We start from the raw sequence: 21,161 nt of genomic DNA on the forward strand, positions 1-21,161 counted from the left end.
GGGGGTCTTCCAGCACCGCACATGTCCAGAGCGAGCTGGGGAAGAGATGTCTGTGGGGTCTGTCACCCCACAAGTTACCACGTGCTAAATACCCCATTACTCTGCAGCAACAGCCTTAGTAATTCCATCAAGGCCATGCAGTGGAAGAATCTCATCTTTCAGGCTCTTGCTCCAAAAAACTCTCTCCCAGACCAGTTTGCTCGGAGTTGCAGGAGGTGGAAACAAAGTCCTGCTTGGAAATAAACAGCCTGTTCAGAGAACACCTAACCTGCATGTGCTTTCAGCACTCGAACACGACATGAGATCTGCAAAGATGCCGAGCAGCCAGCAGTTCCTCCCGAAGCCCCATCACCCAGCTCCAGACCCACAGCCCGGCCTTCAGCAAGTTCACTGCAACTGCCAAACCAGCTGTGGGTCCTGTGGGCAGATGAACTGGGCGCCGGGGCCAGGGTCACTGTGCTGGGGAGGTGGCGGCAGCGGCAGCAGATGGGCCCCGTGCCTCCCAGGGAACCCCACCCCCACCATTGTGTGCAGGGTGCTGCTGTGGAAAGGAAGGGAAATCAGAGCTATTTTTGGAGTCTTGTTTTATTGTTTTCTACTCCAAGTCACAACTGTGCTAAGATTTACTTGCAGGAGTTGGATTTTAATAGACCCAGGGAGAACAAGCGTCTTCTTGGCAGAGCGTGCAGAGACACAGGGACTTCACACCGCCAAAACGTGGCTGGTACTGCGTAATATTTTTCAGGCGGATTTATGCAGCCAGGTTAACAAAAGCAATAGCTGATACTGGAAAAGGGTGAGAGCCAATCTGGCAGTACTACAAGAAGATACATACGCAAATTAAAAGTGACTTCTCCCGGGAGATGAGAAGTGGCAGATAATGCAATAGGAAATCCCCCATCCTTCCAGCCGCAGTTGCTCCCTGCCCTGTGGAATGGGAAGCCAGGGGTCCAGAGAGCCACAAGCAAACACCCCTCGTGCCACCTCATTAACCATTGTTATCTGCAGGCCTTAACTCTTTCAAACACCGCTGCGTGGTTTGGCAACAGACTAAAGTTCGGGCCTTCGCCTCGCATTGGCCAAGACTCTGGGGACCGAACCCCGATTCCAGCACCGGCCTCAAAACCTACCTCTGATTTCAAACACGACATTTTAAGTGTTTCCCCACAGCGGGCAAAAGGGAGAATTTTAGTTTGGCACCTTGCAATGCATATGAAAGCATTTCCCCTCAGTCAATAAACGTTGTTCTCTCAAGTAGATCTTCCAGGTGCAGAATTCACCCCCCGGACGGTTCTTCTGCACAGAAAAAAATCAAAGCATAAAGTATTTGGGTCACACGGGAGAGAGCCAAATCCCAACAGCAAGCTTTCTGCAGGGCACGGCCAGCTCTCTAGCCACAGGCTAGTCAGAACAGATCTTCTCTGCTGGGCCCAAACACATGCTGTTGTCCTTCACACACTGCAGCCTGCAAAGACTGGCAGCAAAGCATTCCTGCTGCTGTGAAATCCCTGTAATTAATAAGTAATTGAACTTAACCAACTCAGCATGAAGTACAAATACGTAAGGATCAGGAGGTATCGCACAGCTCAGCACGGGCAGAACCAACCCCAAGAACCACAAGACGAAGGGGAACATGCTGAGAAAAATACACCTCAACAGGCTGAGGCTACAGAAAGCCCTGAAAGAGATTTAACTGATGTCAGTCCACAAACATGGGCTCAAAGTCTAAGGGGGGTTTTTTTTTTGGGAGGAGGGGGGGAAGATCAGTTTCAAGACAGCTGAAGCATTCCCATGGAAAGATGTTTTCAGGCTCACATTACGATTCTTGCTGTCGAGAAATAGCTACTGCACAGCCCTGGACAACCTGCGGGCCCAGTGACCAAGAAGACAAAAAACCAAGCAGCCGGTCCCATCCCTGAGCATGCATTTCCACCTCTGTCGCCTTCTGCAAAGCTGCATGGCTGCGGGGTGGAAGGCAGGCCACCAACTCCAGAGAGCATCCCTGTCTCATCCTAAAGGGTTGGGTTTTTTTTGTCCCCCTCCTTGCCCAGCCATGCCTGCAGCAGTAATCCTGCCATGTCAGATCTCCTCCTCCCTCCACAAGCATTCCCCTGCCCTCCCCAGGAGGGTCTCCACGTTGAAGACTGAGGGTCCCACTCACTGGAAGAGGGTTTGCACCCTTGCACACCTCATCCTGGCCCACACCGGCTCTCTGTGAGGACACCTACGAGCTCACGCAGCCCAGTACCTGTTTGTGCCAGCCACAGGTCCTTCCCTCTGCTCTCCCCCCCGGAGACTTTCTCAGGGTGAGCTCCCCCTTCCTTCCAGCTACCTCCTTTCACATGTCCTAACCTACTTCCCCTCCTTACCAGGGATCTCTCCTGGGAACAGCTTTTCTCCAGGAGCTCAGTGCCACCCCAGGCAAATTCCCCACTGTGGCCACCCCCTTCCCAGCCAGGAAGGCAGATCCATGGATGCGGCTCCTACAGGTATTTCTGCTGCTTGTGAGCCCTTCCTGCTCTGCAATCCAAAGGACACCCCCAAAAACAACAGTGGGGGAGAATCTCCCCAGGGATGAGCTAGTGAAGGGGACCCCCTGATTCACCCTCCAAGGGAGGGGCTCTTTCCTGCAGCTGTGACCCTCAATCCCTCCACACACCCCACAAAGAAGGGGATCCTCTAAAGAACCCCCTGAAAAATGAGTGCCTCACCTTCAAGGAGATGGAGGCTGTGTCCCTCCACCCCCAAAGGGGTCCCCCAAAGCCCTCAGGAAGGACAATGCTGATCCGCATCCCCCTGTAAGAAGAGGTACCCTAAAACCCTCAATGAGGGGATGAAGGCAGCCGCACCCCTCTCTGCATAAAGGGGTCCCTGAGGATGAGAGGCTGGCTCATAAGGGGTTCCCAAAGCCCCTAGTGAGGGGAGGCTGGACCCCCTAAGGGCTTCCAGTGAGAGGAACTTGGGCCAGCCCCCCCAGTAAGGGTTCCCCCAAGCCCCCAGTGAGAGACCAGACCAGGCCCCCTCATCAGGGGCCCCCAAGCATCTGGGCAGACCAACACAGCTCCTCACAGGAGCCTCCCCTGGGGGCCCCCCAAAGCCCCTCAGGAGAGTAGAACAAACCAGCCTCCCCAAGCCCCTGGTGTGGTCCAGCCACCCCCACAAGCCCCCCCACATGCGCAACGAGGGGAAGCCGGCCTAGCCCCCCATTACAGGCTCCCATAAGACCCCCTCCAAGCTCCCAGCCAGGCTCAGCCCCTCCTCACGACTCCCCCAGCGAGACTCAGCCCTCCCCCCCGCAAAAGGATGCCGCAATCCCCCGGCCAGGCTCAGCCCCCTCAGGACTCCCCCCAAAGCCCCCAGCGAGAGGAATACACCCCCCTCGGCCCCCCCCGAGGCTCAGCCCTCCCGCAGCGGAGGGGGCGGCAGCGGGGCGGGGGCGGGCAGCCCCCCACGCCGAGCCGGGCTGGGCAGGGTGGGCGGCAGCGGGGCGGCGGCCCCCCCGTACTCACACCTCCAAGATGCGGTCCCCCTTGCGCACCCCAGCGCGGTCGGCCGCCCCGCCGCCGAGCACGGCGCTGACATGCTGCAGCGGGGCGTAGAGCTCGCCGTTGATGCTCCGTAGCTGGCCGCCCTCGCTCACTTGACCGCGTACGTTAAAGCCGTAGCCAGACTCCGACTTGACGATACGGACTACGCGGGGGCCGCCCGGCCCCGCCGGGGCCCCCTCACCGCCGCCGTTCCGGTGCGGCGCCGCCGCCGAGCGCGGCAGCCCTTCACCCTCCTCGTCCGCCATCTTGGCGAGCAGCGCCCGGCCGGCCCGTCACGCGACCGCCGCCGCGCCAGCCACCGTAGGACACCACCCCCACCGCCTCTGAGGGGGGACGACGGGAAATGTAGTCCCGAGGCACTCCCTACCCGCGGGCGCGAGGGACGCTGGGGAATGTAGTCCGGCACAGCGGGAGCGAGGCCTTCTGGGAGTTGTAGTGCCGCGCCTCCGAGGCAACGGGGGGGACGCTGTGCCCGGCGGCGCCGTACCGTGATGTCACTGCTGTGACGTCACGCGGCCTCATAAGGCAACCGGTGGCAGAGAGGCCTTACCCACAGGGCTGGGGGCCAGGCCTTGGGCCAGGCCTCACTGCCAGGCCCAGGGGGCCCACAGGCCTCGCCAGCACCCCAGCCCCGAGGGAGCATGGGGCAGGGGAGGCCCCTGTCCCTAGGGAGGACATGCACCCCTGCAGGCCCATGCTCTCTTTGCCCCCACTTCCACCACAGCAGGGGCCCCGGCTGCCACAGAAGTGGGTGGCACAGGCCACTGTGTGGAGCAGGAGCACCAGGGAGGCACCAAAATGATGCAGGCTCAGGCCCAGAGCCCAAGTCAGCCCCCATAAGGGGGGCTCTCCAAAGCCCTTGGAGATGTGCCATGGGGGTGGCAGAAGTGGAGCAGCTCTGGTTCTGGATCAGAAAGCCACATCTCAACCCAGGCCTGGCCACCTTCCCCTCAGGCACTGGGGACAGACTGCGTGGAGACAGCAGCCATAGGGGACTGTTGAACTCCAATCCAGAAGCAGCTAGCTGAGCCCCTGGCCTTCACCACCACCAGAGTCAGTGCTGACGGTGTTGGACACAGCATCAGCTCACTCCTGTGGAGCACAGGACAGGGACGGTTGTCAAACTCTGCCATACCAGCAAGAGAGAAAAAAAAAAAAGGGGGGGGGGGGGGGGGCCACACAGCCACCTCAAGAAGCAGGGAGCTCAGCCAGCACAGCCAAAAAACCAAATCCACCCCCCAATCCCAGTAAACTTCCACTGTTCACATCTATTCAATTGACTACAGTAGGAGGGATTAAGGCACATGTATTTTTGTATTAACACAGTCAGTACAAACACCAAGGACTTTCCTCTAGATGTACCCAAACTCCCTTCCTGAGCACAGGCGCAGACAAGACAGGTAATAACTCGCAAGCCCAGAGGAAGCTGGTTGGTATTTTCCAGTTCAAACATGGGACAGGCAGTCCTCAACTGTGCTCCCGTAGAGGTGGACAGCAGCAATCATGCCTGTCACCACATCAGTGGAAGACACCAATAATTTATTGAAATAAATACAGGTAACAAACCAAACAGCCTCTGGGTTTAAACACTACACATACATTGGGTACAATTTCTCTACGCTCTTGGGAAAAGCATGGTGATACACTGACTTTTGGCTACGTGAGCCTTTGCCAAGTCCGGAGCAGCCAGATATGTGCTGGAGATCAGAGGTGGAGGCTCCCAGCTTGTCACGCATTGGGCTTTGTTGTAGGAAGGAGTCCGGTTTCAGGAGGATTTCTTTGTTTGTAAGAGTGAATCTTTTTTTTTTTCTTTTTTTTTTTTTTTTAAACCAAAAAAAGGTTAAACCCCAAGTCCACGCTGGCAAGCTGCAAGCTGAACAGGGGGCTCTGTTCAGATGAGGCCCTTCAGAAGCGAAGGCTGCTCTTGCAGAACAACCCCAGCAAACGCAGGACTGACCAGGGAAAGCGAACCTGGCTCTCCAGCCAGAGAGCCACCTTGTCCATGCCAGGGCCAGCTGGTCCCAGCCTCCAAACTGGCATCCATGTGACCTTGGGACCCAGTGGGGACAGCAATGTGGACGCTTCACAAACCTCCTTCCTCTGCCAGGACCACCCCGGCTATGTCTGTCCTCGGCTGCCAGTTCTCCAGGGCACAGCCCTCCGCCAACAACTCCGGGGAGACTCCGGGAGCACAGAGGCCAGAGGATGGCAGTCAAGCAGGGAAATCCAGTCAACGATAACAAGGGGAGAGTCTTCAGCTCAGACCGGCCCTCGAAACTCATGTTTCCACTACTCGAATGAGAGGGAGCGGCTTGGGGCCCGTCAGCCTTTTGCTGCAAGAGAGAAAGGGTTGGTTCAGCCAGATGAACTGGATGGGCTTTGGGGCGAAAACCTGCAAGAGAAGGTCCTGCCCCAGCCCTGGTCGGTGATGTCTCCCCCCAAAACCGCCCACAGGAGGGAACCCTGCTCCCCTGTACTCCCCTGAAGGAGGGATGCAGGAGTGGAGACCTCTCTGCAAACAGACAATAACACAACACCCTTCCAGAAGAGCATCCGTGCGTCCAGCATCTCCTGCCAGACTGCAGCTCCCGCTGCCCCAGGTAAGACGTGGACCTGCAGATGAAGCTGCTGAGCAGCCAGACAGGCTGGAGCGTACGTGCTCCCCTTGTACCTGCTCACATACTCCGACTTCGAGCGCGCTCTGGAGCTGTGGCCGCCCCGACTGACTTGCTTCTCAATCAAGTGCTCTATGCGGTCATGCATCTCCAGGTTCTGCAAAAGAAGCAGCCACGGTTAGCGATGGGCAGCTGGGAACAGGCAGGCTGCAGGCACACAGATCACTTGCCAAGGAATTCTCCAGTATAATCTCTTGCCATGGGTCAGCTTTTTCTTGAGGGAAATGAAATCCAGCCCTACATAGTTTGGGCTGAGGCCAATCGTATGAAGTTCAACAAGGCCAAGTGCCAGGTCCCGCACTTCGGTCACAGCAACCCCATGTAGCGCTACAGGCTTGGGGAAGAGTGGATGGAAAGTTGCCTGGCAGAGAAAGACCTGGGCATGCTCATTGACAGCCAGCTGGATATGAGCCCGCAGTGTGCCCAGGTGGCCAAGAAGGCCAATGGCATCCTGGCCTGTATCAGAAAGAGTGTGGCCGGCAGGAGCAGGGAGGTGATTGTTCCCCTGTACTCGGCACTGGGGAGGCTACACCTTGAGTACTGCGTTCAGTTTTGGGCCCCTCACTACAAGAAAGACATTGAGTTGCTGGAGCGTGTCCAGAGAAGGGCAAGCAAGTTGGTGAGGGGCCTGGAGCACAAGTCTTATGAGGAGCGGCTGAGGGAGCTGGGGCTGTTTAGTCTGGAGTAAAGTAGGCCAAGGGGAGACCTTATAGCTCTCTACAACTACCTGAAGGGGGGTTGTAGTGAGGTGGGTGCTGGTCTCTTCTGTCAGGTGGCTGGAGATAGGATGAGAGGAAATGGCCTCAAGTTGCAGCAAGGGAGATTTTGGTTAGATATTAGGAAAAATTTCTTTACTGAGAGGGTTGTCAGACATTGGAATAGGCTGCCCAGGGAAGTGGTTGAGTCACCATCCCTGGAGGTATTCAAAAAGTGAGTAGACAGGGTACTCCAGAACATGGTTTAGTGGGCATGGATGACGGTTGGACTCGATCTTGAAGGTCTTTTCCAACCTAAATGATTCTATGATTCTATAGGGACTGCTTGCCAAAGGAGAGCCAGGATGGTTTGTAAGACCTGCCGAACACCCAACAGGGAAACCCACCAGCATGCAATCTCTCTCGCTGGATCTATTTTCCACCTGGGTTCACAGCAGGCTGTGCTCACACACACTGTCCTCATGCAGAAATTAGCAAAATAAGTCACCAAGGAGGGAAGAAAACACTAGAAGTGCCGATGCAGGCTGTTTTTATCCAAAAAAAGGAGAGAGGTTTGACGCTTGTTATAATCCTAGAGGCTGGAATGCAATTTTAATTTCTGACACACACACATTCAGCTGCAGCTTTGTAAGCAAGAAGGGTTTTGCTGCCAGAGAAATGTGCTTAATGGGATTATTTGGGACTCTGCTTGAGTTCACAGCTGTTCCAGCAACCCCAGCTGCATTGGAAACCATCACACCAGCTTGGGGAACCAGCACAGCCCTTGGGGCTGTGGAGGGCACATTTTTCTATGCGAAACAGGTGTTGGTGCCAGGGAAAAGCTTTGCTGCCAGCTGCTCTGCCCAGAGTGAAGCTCATTGCTGTGAGGGAGCCCAGCCATGACCCACAGGCATGCACAAACCAGTCACACAGGGAGGTTTCAACGGGAGGGTCTGAGCTTGGAGCAGACCCTGCGCACCCCCCAAAATGGCCCCGTTAAGACGCACCTCAGCCTCCAAGTAAGCGACTTTCTCCTTGAGCTCCTGGATCACGGCATCTTTGGCCTGAATCACCGTCTTGGAGTTCTGGAGCTATAAGAGAAAAGTTCACAGTGGCCGAAAATCCCTCTCATGTACGGCTGGGCTTATTCTGCCTGTTAATACCCACAACATTAACTCCAAGGTCTGCATAAAAACCAATCAAAAAAAGCCTCAGATTAAGTCTGTGAATTAAGCCCAAGGTGAAGGAGCCTCTGCTCACACAGTTTGAGATTTAACTCTTTCAGCAGGCCAAGCTGGGTGCACAGCACTCCTTTTACACTCCTTTTATTACCCTCCCTGGGCCAGGGCAGCTTGTGCCGCAGTACTTTGGGCTGTCACCCTGGGGTCAGTCCCCGCTGCAGGACAGGGCTCTGGGCTGCCTTTGAACTTGTGTCCCTTTGGTTTGCAAAGGGACTTAGCCCCACAAACCAGCAATTCTTTGCTTCCAAGCAGCTTAAGAGATATCTCCCCCCCCCCTTTTTTTAAGTCCCCTCCAAGTCCTCCCAGGCTCTCCCTCACCCGTCCTCCCACCCCAGCCCCGCTCCTCTCACCTGCTCGATCATCTGGCGGACTTTGCGTTGCTGGCTTTTCAGCATGTCATCCAGATGATGTATCTTCTCCCGTAGCATGGCCACCTCCTTCTCCAGCTGAGCAGACCTGGGAAAAGGAGAGAAGACAAGAGTCCAGGAGCCATCAGATGGCTTCCCAGAAAGGGAGCACCCACCCAGCTATGCCCAGAGCAGCTTTTTATCAGCCAGGTCTCCTCTACAGCCGCACAGATCTTGAAATATTTTGACTAGACGAGGTAAGGAGAGGCAGAGACAAAACCATTTCAAGCAGGAGCCACAAAGACTAGCAACCACAGACTGGAGGGACACAGGAACATCAGGAAGAGTCAGGCCACAAACAAGGCCTTCCAGAAACAAGCCATTGCCAATTAGCCCCTGGAGCACAAGGATACCAGCTGGGCAGAACGAATTCAACATTAGAGGGAGAATCGGCTGCTCTGGAGGCTCCCCAGGACCTGCCCCAAGCTCCCAGCCTGCAGCAAGGCTGCTAGAGGTCTCTGGGCAGCCCAGCTCCGGATCTCTCGGAGCAAAGCAAAACTGCGGGAGGTATTTGGAGATTAGTCAGCTCTTAGGAGTAGGGTGCTGTTTTGCAAGCCAGAGAGCAAGCACACCCTTCGCAGGAATGTGCAGTCATGCCCCAGCGAGCTGACACCCCGACCCAGCGGCATGGGCTTGCTCTGGAGTTGGCAGCCAAGCCAGAGGCCAAGCCTCACCGGTCTTGTTCAGCAAGCTTGTCACCTTCCACGCTTCTCAGCCTCGCCAGCTCTGCTTCTCCTTCTTTCATCTTCAGCAGCAAACTCCGGTGTTCCTGCGGCAGAGCGAGAGGCTGAGTTACAGGCACGGAAACAAGTCACAACACATGCTCCTTGGCCTCTGCTGCACAGCAGGGAGCTACAAACGCCCAGGGAGCCAGGCATGCTCAGCTCAGCCTCCCTGCTCAGTCTGCGGGTTGTTTTCACGAGCATTAAATTTACATGCAAGAGACAGACAGACAAGGGCAGCCGCAGAGATGACCGACAGCAGATGTCCCGCTCCTTTACCCCTAGGTTACAGGCAAGGCACCAACCCATCTCCTTCCCTGCTGTCGGGCCAGGGAAGGCAGTCCCAGATCACTTCATGCTCATACTGCACTGTTAGATTTATGACTTTAATGTTATTATGAGCAGACCACAGCTGGAAAAAGAAAAAAAAAAAATCAAGGCTGGAGTTTGTGCTAAGCCTCCTGGTTCTTCTCATGGGGGCATGTCTAGACTGTGCGCTCATTTCCAGGATACCTGGAAGAGTTTGCACAGACCGACCAGGTCTTCTAGACCTGAGAAATGCAAGTCTAAATCAGCAACAGTCAATTTTGAGCCATTCCCAGCAGCTGGCTTTGCCCAATGCTTTTGGGTTAAACCTGGCTGGGAAGTCAAACCCTCTGTATGGTGGGTACCCTGCAGCTGGTCCAAGATGCTCTGCGGGGTCTGCACTGAACACTGCCAAACTCATCACCACCAGGCTTTCCCATTCCCCCCACTAGCAGAGTGGGACCAGGCAGCTCCACTAATCCCATCAGCCCCACCAAGGCTTCAGGGCCAGTACCTTCTCCATCCCTGCCAGGAGTCTCTGCAGCTCATCCACCTGCACCTCCTTCTCCAGCACACTCTTCTCTGCTCTCCGCAGGGCAGAGCTTGTCTGCTCCGCTTCCTCCTGGTACTGTGACACCGTCCTCTGCAAACAAGATGGAGATACCTTTACCCCCGACCCTCACATGCCTGGACACCAGAGCCACCAGAGCTCTCTCCCAAGCATTGCTCTGAAACTGCACCAGTGCTCGGAGCCTTGGCAGGCAGATTTTGCTGAAGGCAGCCGGGCGTCTCAGCAAACAGCCCGACATGCTTCAGAGAAAAGAGCTTCTTCAGAAAGCTCCCCGGCTTCAAAGCACTTCAAAGGAGTGAGCACTTAAATGCTGTAGCAATAAAGGCTCCTCAAATGCAAGAGACATGTTCGTTCTCAGCCACACGTGCTCTGGGGCTGTTTGCAGGCTCCTCTCAGGCCACTTGCCCAAGGAACTGACCTCAGCAGCCAGCCCCACACCTGCATCACCAGCTCAGGAGCTGAGAGGAGACAAGGGTGTCCCTGTGGGTCCCCACGACAGCTGGAGAGCAGGCTCAGACAACAAGGCACACATCTGGGCAGTGCTGGCAGGATCAACAACTGCTGGAACACCCATCCCTGCCATCCCCAGGATCTCCATCTGGGCTCAGAGCCTGCAGTCAGCATCAGCTGACCAGAGACCCCAAAATGCCACCAAACCACACAACTTCCTACACTCAAGGACAGACATCCTCGGGGCACTTGCCCCTGCTGTGGGCAGGTGGATGTCCCCGTACTGGAGGAAGCAGTCACCACTCAAACCCACTTCCCCAGCAAACGCTGTCCCCCGTCCCGCTGCGGGGAACCCCCCAGGCTAGCCAGGACCAGTTTGGTCTGCGGGACAGGATGCGAGCCAGGACATCACCGCTGCCACCAGCGCATGGAGCTGCGGGGTGACGCGGTCAGGCCCAGCCCATCCGGGACATGAGCAGTCACTAGAAAATAAACCGAAGAGGATCATTAATCACCAGGGCTGAGGAAGGGAGGGAAGCGAATGCAGCAACTTTGTCAGCACTGCTTGGCAGGTGAGGAGACCCGTGTGATGGGTCCGGTGCCTCCCAGTCAGCTTGCCCCTCTCTACAGCAAACAGCCCTGCAGGTGAAGAGGCTGAGCTCTAAGAGAGACCACAACAGCCAGCATGGCCACAGCAGCCCAGCACCATGGCTGGGAACCCCAGACTTGGTCTCTGCTCGACCTGCTGGGACACCCTGGTGGTCCCCACTCCCCATGAAACACCACTCTCCTGCATCAAGCCTGGCTACGGTCAGAAAGGCTTGGCAGAGTTTGGGGGGACCACCTTCCAACACGGCTGATGCTTTTATTTTATGTGACTTTTAACTGGGAAAGCATTTATATCTTCACACTCCTCTGGGCAACCAGGGAGGCAGTTTGCTGGGGTTTGGCCAGGTCTGGACTCCCCGGTGTATTTTAACAGCACACACTGAGCCCACTGCTCTGCAAGGAGAAGCCAGACACTTCCGGCAGCCCAAACTCATGTGCTCATGCAGCTCCTCAGACTTCCAAAAAGAAAAAAATAGCAAAATAAAATAAAAATCACACTTTCCTAGCAGAGAAGTGCGCAGTGTAGTCACCTCAAAGGTTTTCCTTTCCAACTGGTGGCGCTTTTCAACCTCCTGCAGCTTCGTGAACAGCCTCTTTGCCGTCTGTCGGATCTTTTCCACGTCTTCACTTGAGCAGTCCTCCTCCTGTGGAGACAGTAACAGGACAGGATGAGCAGTTGGGAGGTATCAAAGGAGCCCTCCACCCCAATGCGGGCAGCGCTGTTGGTGACAAAGCCTGGTAACATCACTTCTCAGCTTGAAAAAAAATGAAAGGCGCTCCTGTCCTCACCTCCCACACTTGGGCGACAGCTTCCAGCCCTCAAGATAACAGGCACAGTATCCTTTGGTTGGCTTCCAAGCCCTGTTTGCAGGATGCCATCCTGATCTGCGCTTGGACAACCCAAAACCCCACAATGCAAACCAAGTCCACAGCAACCCAGCCTGAAACACCAGCCCAGAGCATCTGCCCCAGCCAGGAGAAAGACGAAGAGCTGGAGAAATATTTACCAGCTTAAGGTTCCTGTTATCCCTTCTGCTAAAAAGCTCTCATGTGCAGAGGTTTAAAAACCTATTATGCACACTTTTATTGCTCTAAGAGAGCTGCACTCCATTTCTGATCTGACCCTGACAAAAAGACTAGAGTTTGCCGCAGGAGCGCCTGATCATGTGCTGAACAGGTGCAAAATTACCTGCTGGGAGGAAGACTGCAAACTAAAACCAGTATTTCTTTCCATAGTGCTGAAATCCCCCTCTTTAGCTCCATACCTGGTCCTCCCAGGAATCAGCGTGGAGCATCTCCGGGTACAGCCAGCTCCCGTTTTGCTTTTCTAGCACAACCTACGTAAGCAAAGGACAGACGGACAGGGATGTAACGCCAGCTGGCACAGCTGCTTGCACGAGAACACAGTCACATGCAGACAGCTAGCTCTGGGGCACCACAGCAACTTGAGACCGAGGGGTTTTTTTGCAAACGAACATGCAATAGAGCCTTTGGCCAGCCAATGCATTTTGCTTACTGACTCCTCGTTACGTGCTTGCATGGGTTTCGAATTTTGCCTGTAAATGGTGCCAACGTGGCTTTTGTTCGTCACAAGCACCTCAATCTTTAAGGCCCCTTCTATCATTTTCCTGACCCAAAGATGACATCTTTTTAATAAGTCAATGTCATTTAATCCCCGAGAAATGCTCCCGTTACCTGTGCATGCTGTTTATCTCCTTGTCTGTTCTCAAGTTTACTACTTAAGTCTTCCCGCAGCTTCTTCAAAGAACTTCTAGCCTGGCAAAGGCAAGTCAATTTAGCTTGATCTGCATGGACAGTATCACTCAGCCTAACAGAAATCAAACGAAGGCACGGCGGCTGCTACGATGCCCTGCGCTGATACGCAATCGATGGCTTCTCTTCCAGCCTGACCCTCTGGTTTTACTACAGCCCTGCCTGCAAGCAGCACCATCTCTGGCAGATATGATCTTTGTGAGGCAGCTGTCCCACACAATCATGGGAAGAAAAAAAAAATAAAAAGCAATAACCTGGAGACGCTACTCATTTTTCATGCATTAGTCATTGACTTCACCTTTGAAGTGCCAAGAAGACCCTTGCTGTTCCCCAGCTCTCTCTTTGCCACACTGTAGGACGCCAACAAGTACAGTCTTGACTTGCAGCTACTCGAATTAGTCAGAGCAAGTGAGCCAGAGGAATGATTTACAGGCTTTTACAGCAAACGCTGCTCCAACGCTTTTCAAAGAAAAGCTTTCTCAAAGCATTAACAGCGTGGCTTCATCCCTACCCCTTGATTTTAGATGCCCAAGGCACTCAGGTGAAGCAGTTTGCTGGAAACCGGGCAGCGGCAGGACAAGGGACAAGGCGAGAGCACGATGTGCAGCTCTCGGGTCAGCAATCAAGCCCTTAACCTGGGGACAGCAATCCGTGACTTTGATCCAGGTGGATCAAGACATCCCCAGGTTTTTTACACCATGATCCAGTGCAGGGCACTTCTCTTAGATGCGGACAGACTGGTACTGCCACCATGACTTACTGGTTTAGCTTATTCTCTGGTTTTCACATGCAGGATTAAGTTGTACTGCACAGTTATGCTGCTTCAGCTATTCTGACACGGCTACATACAGCCTTTGCAGCCAGACAAGGTCTAAGTCCCACTCTACTATTGCTAAGAGGTCCTTTGAAAACCCAGCTCCTGTTTCTACCCGAGCTGTGGGGAGCTATGGGAAAGCTCAGATCAGAAGAGCTGAAGTCGAAGCCCCAGGAGTGGGAAGGATCATGAACAAAAACTGCAGCATCCAGGTGGCTGTGAGATAAGGTTTGGGTGAGCAACACCCCCGGAGCACTGCAGCCTTGGGCAGGCGGGAGCCAGGCAGGTCTGGGTTGCAGGCAGGAGGCAGTGGGAACAGGCTGTTTTCTTTCAGGGGGAGAAACACGTGTTTTGGCAGAGGAGTCAGAAGGATGACGTAAAAGATCTGGAGGCCGCCCTACCAGATCTGCCCCTCGCTGCTCCCTGGGGCCAGCACCCAGCACAGAAACTTGCCCATGAGAGCACACCCAAATTCCCCCTCCTCCCTGTTTCTCTCTCTCTTTTTTTTTTTTTTTTTTTTTAAGGCCAAGCTGCCCAGGCCAGAACATGCATGCAACCACTTCCGTGCCTTGCAACCAGCTCTCCAGAAATAACATACCCACCAGGAGCAGAGGAAAGGGTTAATCTTCTGAGAGCCTCATCATCCAGTTTACTTTGGGAGATGAGACATACCAAAGAAACTGCCTTTTAACAAGAGGCTCTGGTTGTGCCGCACCCAGGCATGCAGGGGACAGCCTTGGGGGAAAGTCATCACGCAATTCTCTTCAAATTCAGTCCATATAGCAGAGCAATTAGTCAGGCTGAATTAATTTATGGCGCTTGATTAGACTACTGCCCTGTACAGGCAAGTCAACAAACTGGAGAGTTCAGCTCTGCTGCCAGTTTGCCAGAGTGGTTGGGGCTCAGCTGGGGCTTGAGTGCCGCAGCTGGTGCAGGCATCGCCGCCCACTCGCATGAAACCCTGCGGGACGTTCCTGGGGGAAGCAGAGCACCCCGGACCCTTGCCGCAAGCCCCCATGGGTTCAGGCAGCAGCAGGCAAGCCAGAGCCCCTCACAGATGTTAACTACCTCTTGAATGTAACGAACTTCACTTTTCAGCTGGTTGACATGCTCCTCGTGGTTCATGCTGCCCTCAGCCCGTGCCTTGAGATAAACCTGTCCAGGAGAGACGGTGGCAGCAGGTCAGACCATCCCAACTCTGGCCAGCCGAGTAATGCCAGCAGCAAGCTCAGCTCCACCGGGATCAGGACACTGGATCCCACTGCTTCCCAAGACACATTGTGCACGGGTTTCCCCTTTGCAGTGAACCTTCCCTGGTGTTTTTTGAAGCGCTCCTCCTCCTGTGTGAGCCTCACCCTGTAGAGCCACTGCAGCTGCCCCCGGTTCTTGCTGCATCCCCCCAAAGCCAGGGAAGCCCACCGAGCTGGTGCTGCCAGCCAGCAGCACTGCACCAGTCCTGCCCGCACAGTCAAGAGCTACACCGGGGAGATTTTTGCTGGTGTAGCTTCAGACAAAAACTTTTTTCCAACCCCAGTTATTCAACAAGATCGCTTTGCAACAAAGCCAGGGACCGTACCTTGATGATCTCCTCATCGCCATCATTGGATTTGATGCATTCAGAGGCCAGGGAGTGACTGTTGCTGGATCTGTTGGCCACCATGGCGAAGGCTTTTCCCACCGGCTGCAAGAGACAGAAGCAGCAGGGCTTTCAGAGAGGCGAGACTGGCTGGAACGGTTTGCCCAGCTCCAGTCAAATGAGCATCATGCACTTTTCACAGAGGAACGTGGCACTGAACACGACCTTGGGAAACGGCACCAAAACATTTAACAGAACAGGAGTTGAGTTTTCTAGCTGACGAAGCATAAACCGACTGATCCTCCACCAAACGCCCATTCCCTCCACCCTAAGTTAACTCACAAAGTTGTATTTTCAACTCCAAACCGAGCCACGGGGGAGACCCACCTTCTGCTTCACTTGCTCGCGCCTGTCACCTGGGAGGTCATTCGGCAGAGTCAGCCGCAGCACCTTCACGCTCTCCTAAAACAAGAGGCGGGTTTTAGTTTTATAACTCCCTGAAAGTCTTTTTACATCCAGCTCTGGTACAAGTTGAAAGCCAGGTTGGTATCACTGCAGATGCGCGGACAAGCTGCCTTCCCCCTCAGTTTGAGCTGCAGCCTGCAAAGTAACGCTGGGATTAAAATGAGTAATAGCGAGCGCACGGTAACTACATTTATCAAACCCATCAGGGCTTGGAGGAGCCGTGGCCCAGCCAAGGCTGAGGTAATGCAGATGGGCAGGAGAAATGATTGCCGGGCTCATTTTCATGCATGCCCTCCTCTGCCAGGAGTCACGGCTGTCATCTGTCACTGCAGCCAGCTATGGCGGAGCTGATGCATGGCATTCAGTAGCAGCCCTGGAGAAGGATGAAAGCAGCCATTCCCAGCTCGTGTGCCGGGACCTTGCCAGATTCATCCTTCTCCCTGCCCTACCGCGACAGCTACACGCCCTCACGGCTCTGCCCGTCCTCTACTGGCACAGCCCTGGCTGAGCAGAGCCCATTTTGGCAGCAGCCAGCGAGACCAGCAGCAGAGCGCTCCCCAGCTCATGGCCATGAGCATCCACAGAGGCCTTCACTGCTTAACTCCTCACCCAAAGCACTCCTACCAGTGACACCCACTGAAGAGGCATTTCAGCTATGTCCAGCACCATGCAAAGCTCAGCAAGCTTTTGAGGAGTTGCCCGGAGTGCATAAAGAGCCCTAAGGCAGTGCGTGGAGACCCAAAACGCTCCACGGAGTTGCCCGCTCCCCGTCCTCAGCTCAACACCGGCACTGTGCACCCACAGCACTGTACAACCCCCGTGTACAACCCCCCTTTCCCAGACAGACCTCACCGGCACCCAGGCAGCCGTCGCTCATGGTCCTTATTAAACGCGACCCTGAAAGCAGGAGCTGCTCGGTGTGTGACAGCCACGGCAGTGGGCTCTTGGGCAGCAGCACAGTGGAGCCAGGGTAGGTGCCCGCGCAGCACCAGGCACCCGCCCCTTGCCACACCCCAGCCACGTCAGCCTCCTGCTCTCCAAAAGCAACATCAAGGTATTTCTGCCTCCCTGCTTCCAAGCACTCTCCTCACTATCCAAGTCTTGACAAGCCATCTGTTTGTTTCCAAAATATTTTGTATATGCAGCTCGCACAAACTCTGTCACCCTGGGAAACGAGGAGCCCTCCTACGGATCTCAAACACGTGGCCAGACCCCTTTGTTCCCCCATTAAGACAATTATCTAACAGAAACTTCACTTGGGCTCTGCTAGCACTCAGCAGCACAGATTATTTAACCAGATACTTGTCTGCAACTTTTACTCCAGGGAATGTTTTCCTTGGCAAGACCCAAGAAGTTGGAAAATTCGGTCAGAAAAACTTCAGAGCAGCCGGATGTAGTGCGCTCCATGGTTTTGGGAAGATGCAAGAAGCACTCGGGGTTTTACAGCAGGGAAAATGGCTCATGGCAGTGCCTGCATGAGAAGCATCATTCATCATCTTCGTGCTGCCTAAAGCAAACAGGACACAGGGAAAGGCCGAGGGTCAGAGCACGGAGCAGCCCGCTCTTGCACAGGCTGCCAACAGCAGGGCAGGAGCCTTGGCACAATGCGAGCCCAGCAGAGCCGCCAGCAGCACATCAGTCCCTTCACGTGTCCTTACTCGCAGCTTTGTTTACAAGCGTTGGGATCTCGCATTTGCCATCCCCGTCCCGTCAAGTCCAGGTGAGGGCGTGAGGCTGCCAAAGAAATCGCTTGCCTGGGGAAGATTTGCTGCGATAAGAAACAAGCACCAGCCTATTTCCAGCCCCGCAGCCAAAACTACCTGGAGTTGGCATGCGGGTTCTTTCTGTCCCAGTAGATCCCCCAAAAAACCTGCTCCTGGATAAGCCCACCATCAAGCTGACACAAACCAGCTGTGGCAGGAAGCAAAGAGCAGCCGGTGCCTTCCCACCCAGCACCGGCACTACCAAACCTCAGGTCAAACAACCAGGAAACTACCCATGCAAACGCCAGGGGGGGAAGGCTCCGTCGTCTCCATCCTCCTCCACACTGGGGAAGCATGGGGGAGGCAGAGGGATGGCGAGACACAAGATGGACATTTGAGCAAAGCTCTCTGGACCACCAGGGGAGACAACCAGCTTTTTTGGTACAGGTATGCTTTTAAGGAGGCTGAGGCAGGTGCAGGAGGCGGAAGCCACAGCCAGGTTAAAGCAAACCCCTCCCTGCCCAGCTTGTTTGTCTGCAGCAGCCTCAGCTGTGGTGAGCTGTGCTTGATTGGGACCGGGCGGACAGAGGAGAGGATAAGACGCACTTAATTTGGCTCTCATCTTGTGCACCGCCGGCATGCCAGTCTCTGGTGATGCTCTCGCATGGTTACTTTTGGGCTTTGCTCTTACTGTCCCGCAGCCAAAGTTTTCATCAGCTTCTTGCCAATGCCGGGGCTGTTTCCGGGAGAAGCAGCTCCTCTGATGCAAAGCCGGAGCAACCCAGAGGGACATCACAACCAGCACACGCTGGCCTCCCTCTCCAAGGTGCCAAATTCAGCTGGGGCAGGAAAAGCAGAGCCATGGGGACTCCCCTACCCTGTTTCTTTACCTCCTAGCTAGCATTAAATCTGTTCTGCCTCCTGTTTACAGCTCTGGAGTGGAGGGGGCAGTGGGTTTCAGGCCCCCTCTGTTATTTTCTGGGGAAGGCAGGAGGGTTTTGCAATGTGGCCAGTGCTGGGAAGATGATGGAGTGCCTTGCACTTGCCTCCCGCTTGGAAAAAAACCCACCTTGTAAAGAAAATGCTTCCTTAACACCCCAACCGGGCACCCCAAGAGTTACTCCAACCTGGCAGTGTTTATGGCTTTTACTACCAGCCTTGGGAATTAACTGCGATCGGGAGAGCTTGGCCAGCTTTGCGTGATGGCTGCAGCAAAGCACAAGCAGTTGGAGGCTTTTTGGCAGGATGGCCGTGCTCCCATCCAGCGCCCTTCGAAGAGGCGTTCCCAAAATCCCAGCGGCCCTTTGGGTCCAACCACCCAGCAAGAGCCAGGTCCCCTGGAATTGAGGGCGAGTGGTATTGGCTAGGATAACTAGGGACCAGCTCTTAGGGATGCAGAAGCCAATTTTAAGTCTTTTGGTCTATTTTGCGTCATCCAGCCCAAAAAAACCCCACTGGGGAAAAGCTTGGCTGCAGGGAGAGGTACTGACTCCACTCCCGGGGAAGAGGGAACCATGCAAATCCCAACCTCATCCCAGGCAGAGGAGAGGCGGCACCATCGGAGGACCCACAGCCGGCGATCCCGACGCCGGCATTTTGCAACCATGGGGGAGGCACTCCGTCTGTCCCGACTGTTAAATAAGAACAGGCCTGACCTGACCCAGAGGGTATTGCCAAGGATCAGCAGCAAACAGCTCTGGTGTTTGGAGATCGCCAGTGTTACTGAGGCGCTTATCACTGTAATAACCCATTAACCAAACGAGCCCAACTCTGCAATCGCTCCTTATAAGGCCGGGAAAGCTGCGGAGAATTAGGACTCTCCTGAGGAGACTCAGAGCTGAGTCACCCAGCAGGGCTCAGGCCATGGAGCCGGGCAGCCGCTGGCATGGAGGAAGGTGGCCAAGCACCAGCACGGTTCTTCTGCCACCGCCGGTGCCTTTGGGGGAGCCCTCTGGTTGCCCAAACCTGAGCAAAAAGCCGATTCACCAAGTACCGCCGCTGGCTTCGCCCCCTTCACAGGGAAATCGGGGCACTGCGCCGGCGCAGGGCCGGCTTTGCGGTGCTGCCAGCCCCACCCAGGGCCCATCCCTGCGACGATGGCCTGGCTGCTGACGGCGATGAGGAGAACTCAACGATAAGGAAGGGAAAAATGCAAGGCCCCGCTGTAACCGAGGGAGGAAAGTGCCAAAACAGACTTGCTGCTGGCTGCTCCCGCCGCAGCCCCCGGGAGCCGCTCGAAGGGTGCGTTACCCCCAAAACCCACATTATTCTGGGACAGCTCAACAGCTGCGTGGGACTATGTGCCAGCCAGGACTCCCAGGAGTCCCCCGTAAGCGGGACAGAGGACGGCAGGACCCCAACGCCGACAGCGGGGTGCCCCTCTGTGCACTCTGCCATCCTCGTCTGCCCCAGCGGGGTTCACCTGAATGCCCGTGGACCAGCCCAGCGATGGTCCCGGGAACGGGATGGCCGCGGACCCTGGCGACTGGGGGTCCCCTAAGCCCTCCGGGACAGAGAGGGGCTGCAGGGCCCCCACAGACCCTCGAACCTCCCCACGGCTGCCGGGCGAGCCCGGGCACAGGCTGGGGCAGCGATACCGGGTGGTGGGTGGGCACAGCCCCACTCCACCAACGACGCTTCCCGGGACCTCCCCCCACCCCTGCCCCAACGGGGCACCCCCGCGGGCAGCAGCCACCCTCCAGAAGCACCGGGAGAAGGAAGGAGGCGGCTCCCGTGGACCCGGGCATGGGGGGGGGTCAGAGGGGCCCCGGGGGGGCTCACCGGGCTCTCGCCGTGGGGCCGCACGTCCAGCACCGCGCACCAGCCCTTCAGCCCGTTCATGGCCCCGTCGCGACTGGCAGGACGCGGCGCCACCGCCCCTTCTATATGGCCACGCCCCCGCCCGCGGGGAGGCACGCCCACCGACACGCCCACTCTCGATATCCACGCCCTCTCTACTTTAACCACGCCCGTCCGGTTTGACCACGCCCGCGGCGTGCCGCGCCGTGCCCAGGCAGCGTGAGCCGTGCCAAAGCCATACCAAAGCCGTGCCGAGCCGTAACAAGCCCTGCCGAGCTCCACCCGAGCTCTGCCAAACCGTCGCCAAACCAAGCCAGGGCCTGGCCAGCAGCGTCGAGCGGTGGGATGCCGCGCCGAGCCTCGCCAAAGCAGGCTGCGGTGCCCCAAACTGTGCTAGGGATGGTCCCCCCGCACCTGGGGAACGTTTAGCCCCGGGGTGCCGGCCCAGCCCGGCGGGAGGTGCCGGGGGTGCCCCCGCGCAGAGCTGCGGCGTCACCGGCCGCACACCGGGGTCAAGCCCGGTGGGTGCCGTAGGCCCCTCGCCCGTGCCGGGGGTCGGGGAACCAGGCCACTGCCGGGGCAGGTGTCCCTGTGCCACGCCGGGTGGCCTGGGCGTGCCGGCTGCCTCCTCTCTGCCGGGCGGGCGCTAATTGCCACATACCTTTGCGATGAGCTCAGCCGGCCACCGGCCCCAGACCTGCCGGCCGGGGACACGCTCCAGCCCCGTGCAGTCACCGGGGCCATGCTCCAGCCCCAGGGTGGGGACACCCAGGCCCTGGGGGGGGGTTGAGGCAGCAGGATTTTCTG

The 21,161-nt window shown here is 56.2% G+C and overlaps 2 protein-coding genes across 5 annotated transcripts in view; both read right to left on the minus strand.

Moving 5' to 3' along the window:
• Positions 1-3,826, minus strand: part of SNX27 (sorting nexin 27) — a 35,542-nt gene extending 31,716 nt beyond the window's left edge. Inside the window, exon 1 of one of the 2 annotated variants that reach the window (XM_069794116.1) lies at positions 3,510-3,826. In XM_069794116.1, coding sequence (XP_069650217.1) covers positions 3,510-3,793 — 284 coding nt within the window. In that variant the 5' untranslated portion in view covers positions 3,794-3,826. The remainder of the gene's footprint in view (positions 1-3,509) is intronic. The other variant, XM_069794115.1, reaches the window with a different exon arrangement.
• Positions 3,827-4,837: 1,011 nt separating this feature from the next.
• On the minus strand, positions 4,838-20,429 carry TUFT1 (tuftelin 1). Of its 3 annotated transcripts, XM_069794120.1 has the most exons (13): positions 20,337-20,429; positions 15,775-15,849; positions 15,388-15,492; positions 14,880-14,966; positions 12,920-13,000; positions 12,490-12,561; positions 11,755-11,868; positions 10,109-10,237; positions 9,241-9,335; positions 8,510-8,615; positions 7,926-8,009; positions 6,220-6,320; positions 4,838-5,881 (listed from the first exon to the last, which is right to left on the minus strand). In XM_069794120.1, exons 1-13 carry the CDS (start codon positions 20,394-20,396, stop codon positions 5,827-5,829), a joined length of 1,164 nt encoding a protein of 387 aa, XP_069650221.1. In that variant the 5' UTR covers positions 20,397-20,429; the 3' UTR covers positions 4,838-5,826. The 3 variants fall into 3 exon arrangements, with proteins under 3 accessions (XP_069650221.1, XP_069650222.1, XP_069650223.1); XM_069794121.1 differs by lacking the exon at positions 12,920-13,000; XM_069794122.1 differs by lacking the exons at positions 12,490-12,561; positions 12,920-13,000.
• Positions 20,430-21,161: the final 732 nt, after the last annotated feature.

The sequence above is a fragment of the Haliaeetus albicilla genome, chromosome 10 (genome assembly GCF_947461875.1).
Source record: "Haliaeetus albicilla chromosome 10, bHalAlb1.1, whole genome shotgun sequence".
Taxonomy (NCBI): domain Eukaryota; kingdom Metazoa; phylum Chordata; class Aves; order Accipitriformes; family Accipitridae; genus Haliaeetus; species Haliaeetus albicilla.

What these genes read in the sequence shown, in the direction of transcription:
- TUFT1 (XM_069794120.1), bottom strand. Translation starts at nt 20,396, where the DNA reads ATGAACGGGCTGAAGGGCTGGTGCGCGGTGCTGGACGTGCGGCCCCAC. An exon ending in GCGATGAGGAGATCATCAAG is followed by an intron (nt 14,967 to 15,387) that starts GTACGGTCCCTG and finishes TCTCCTGGACAG; the next exon opens with GTTTATCTCAAGGCACGGGC. An exon ending in GAGATAAACAGCATGCACAG is followed by an intron (nt 12,562 to 12,919) that starts GTAACGGGAGCA and finishes TTGCTTACGTAG; the next exon opens with GTTGTGCTAGAAAAGCAAAA.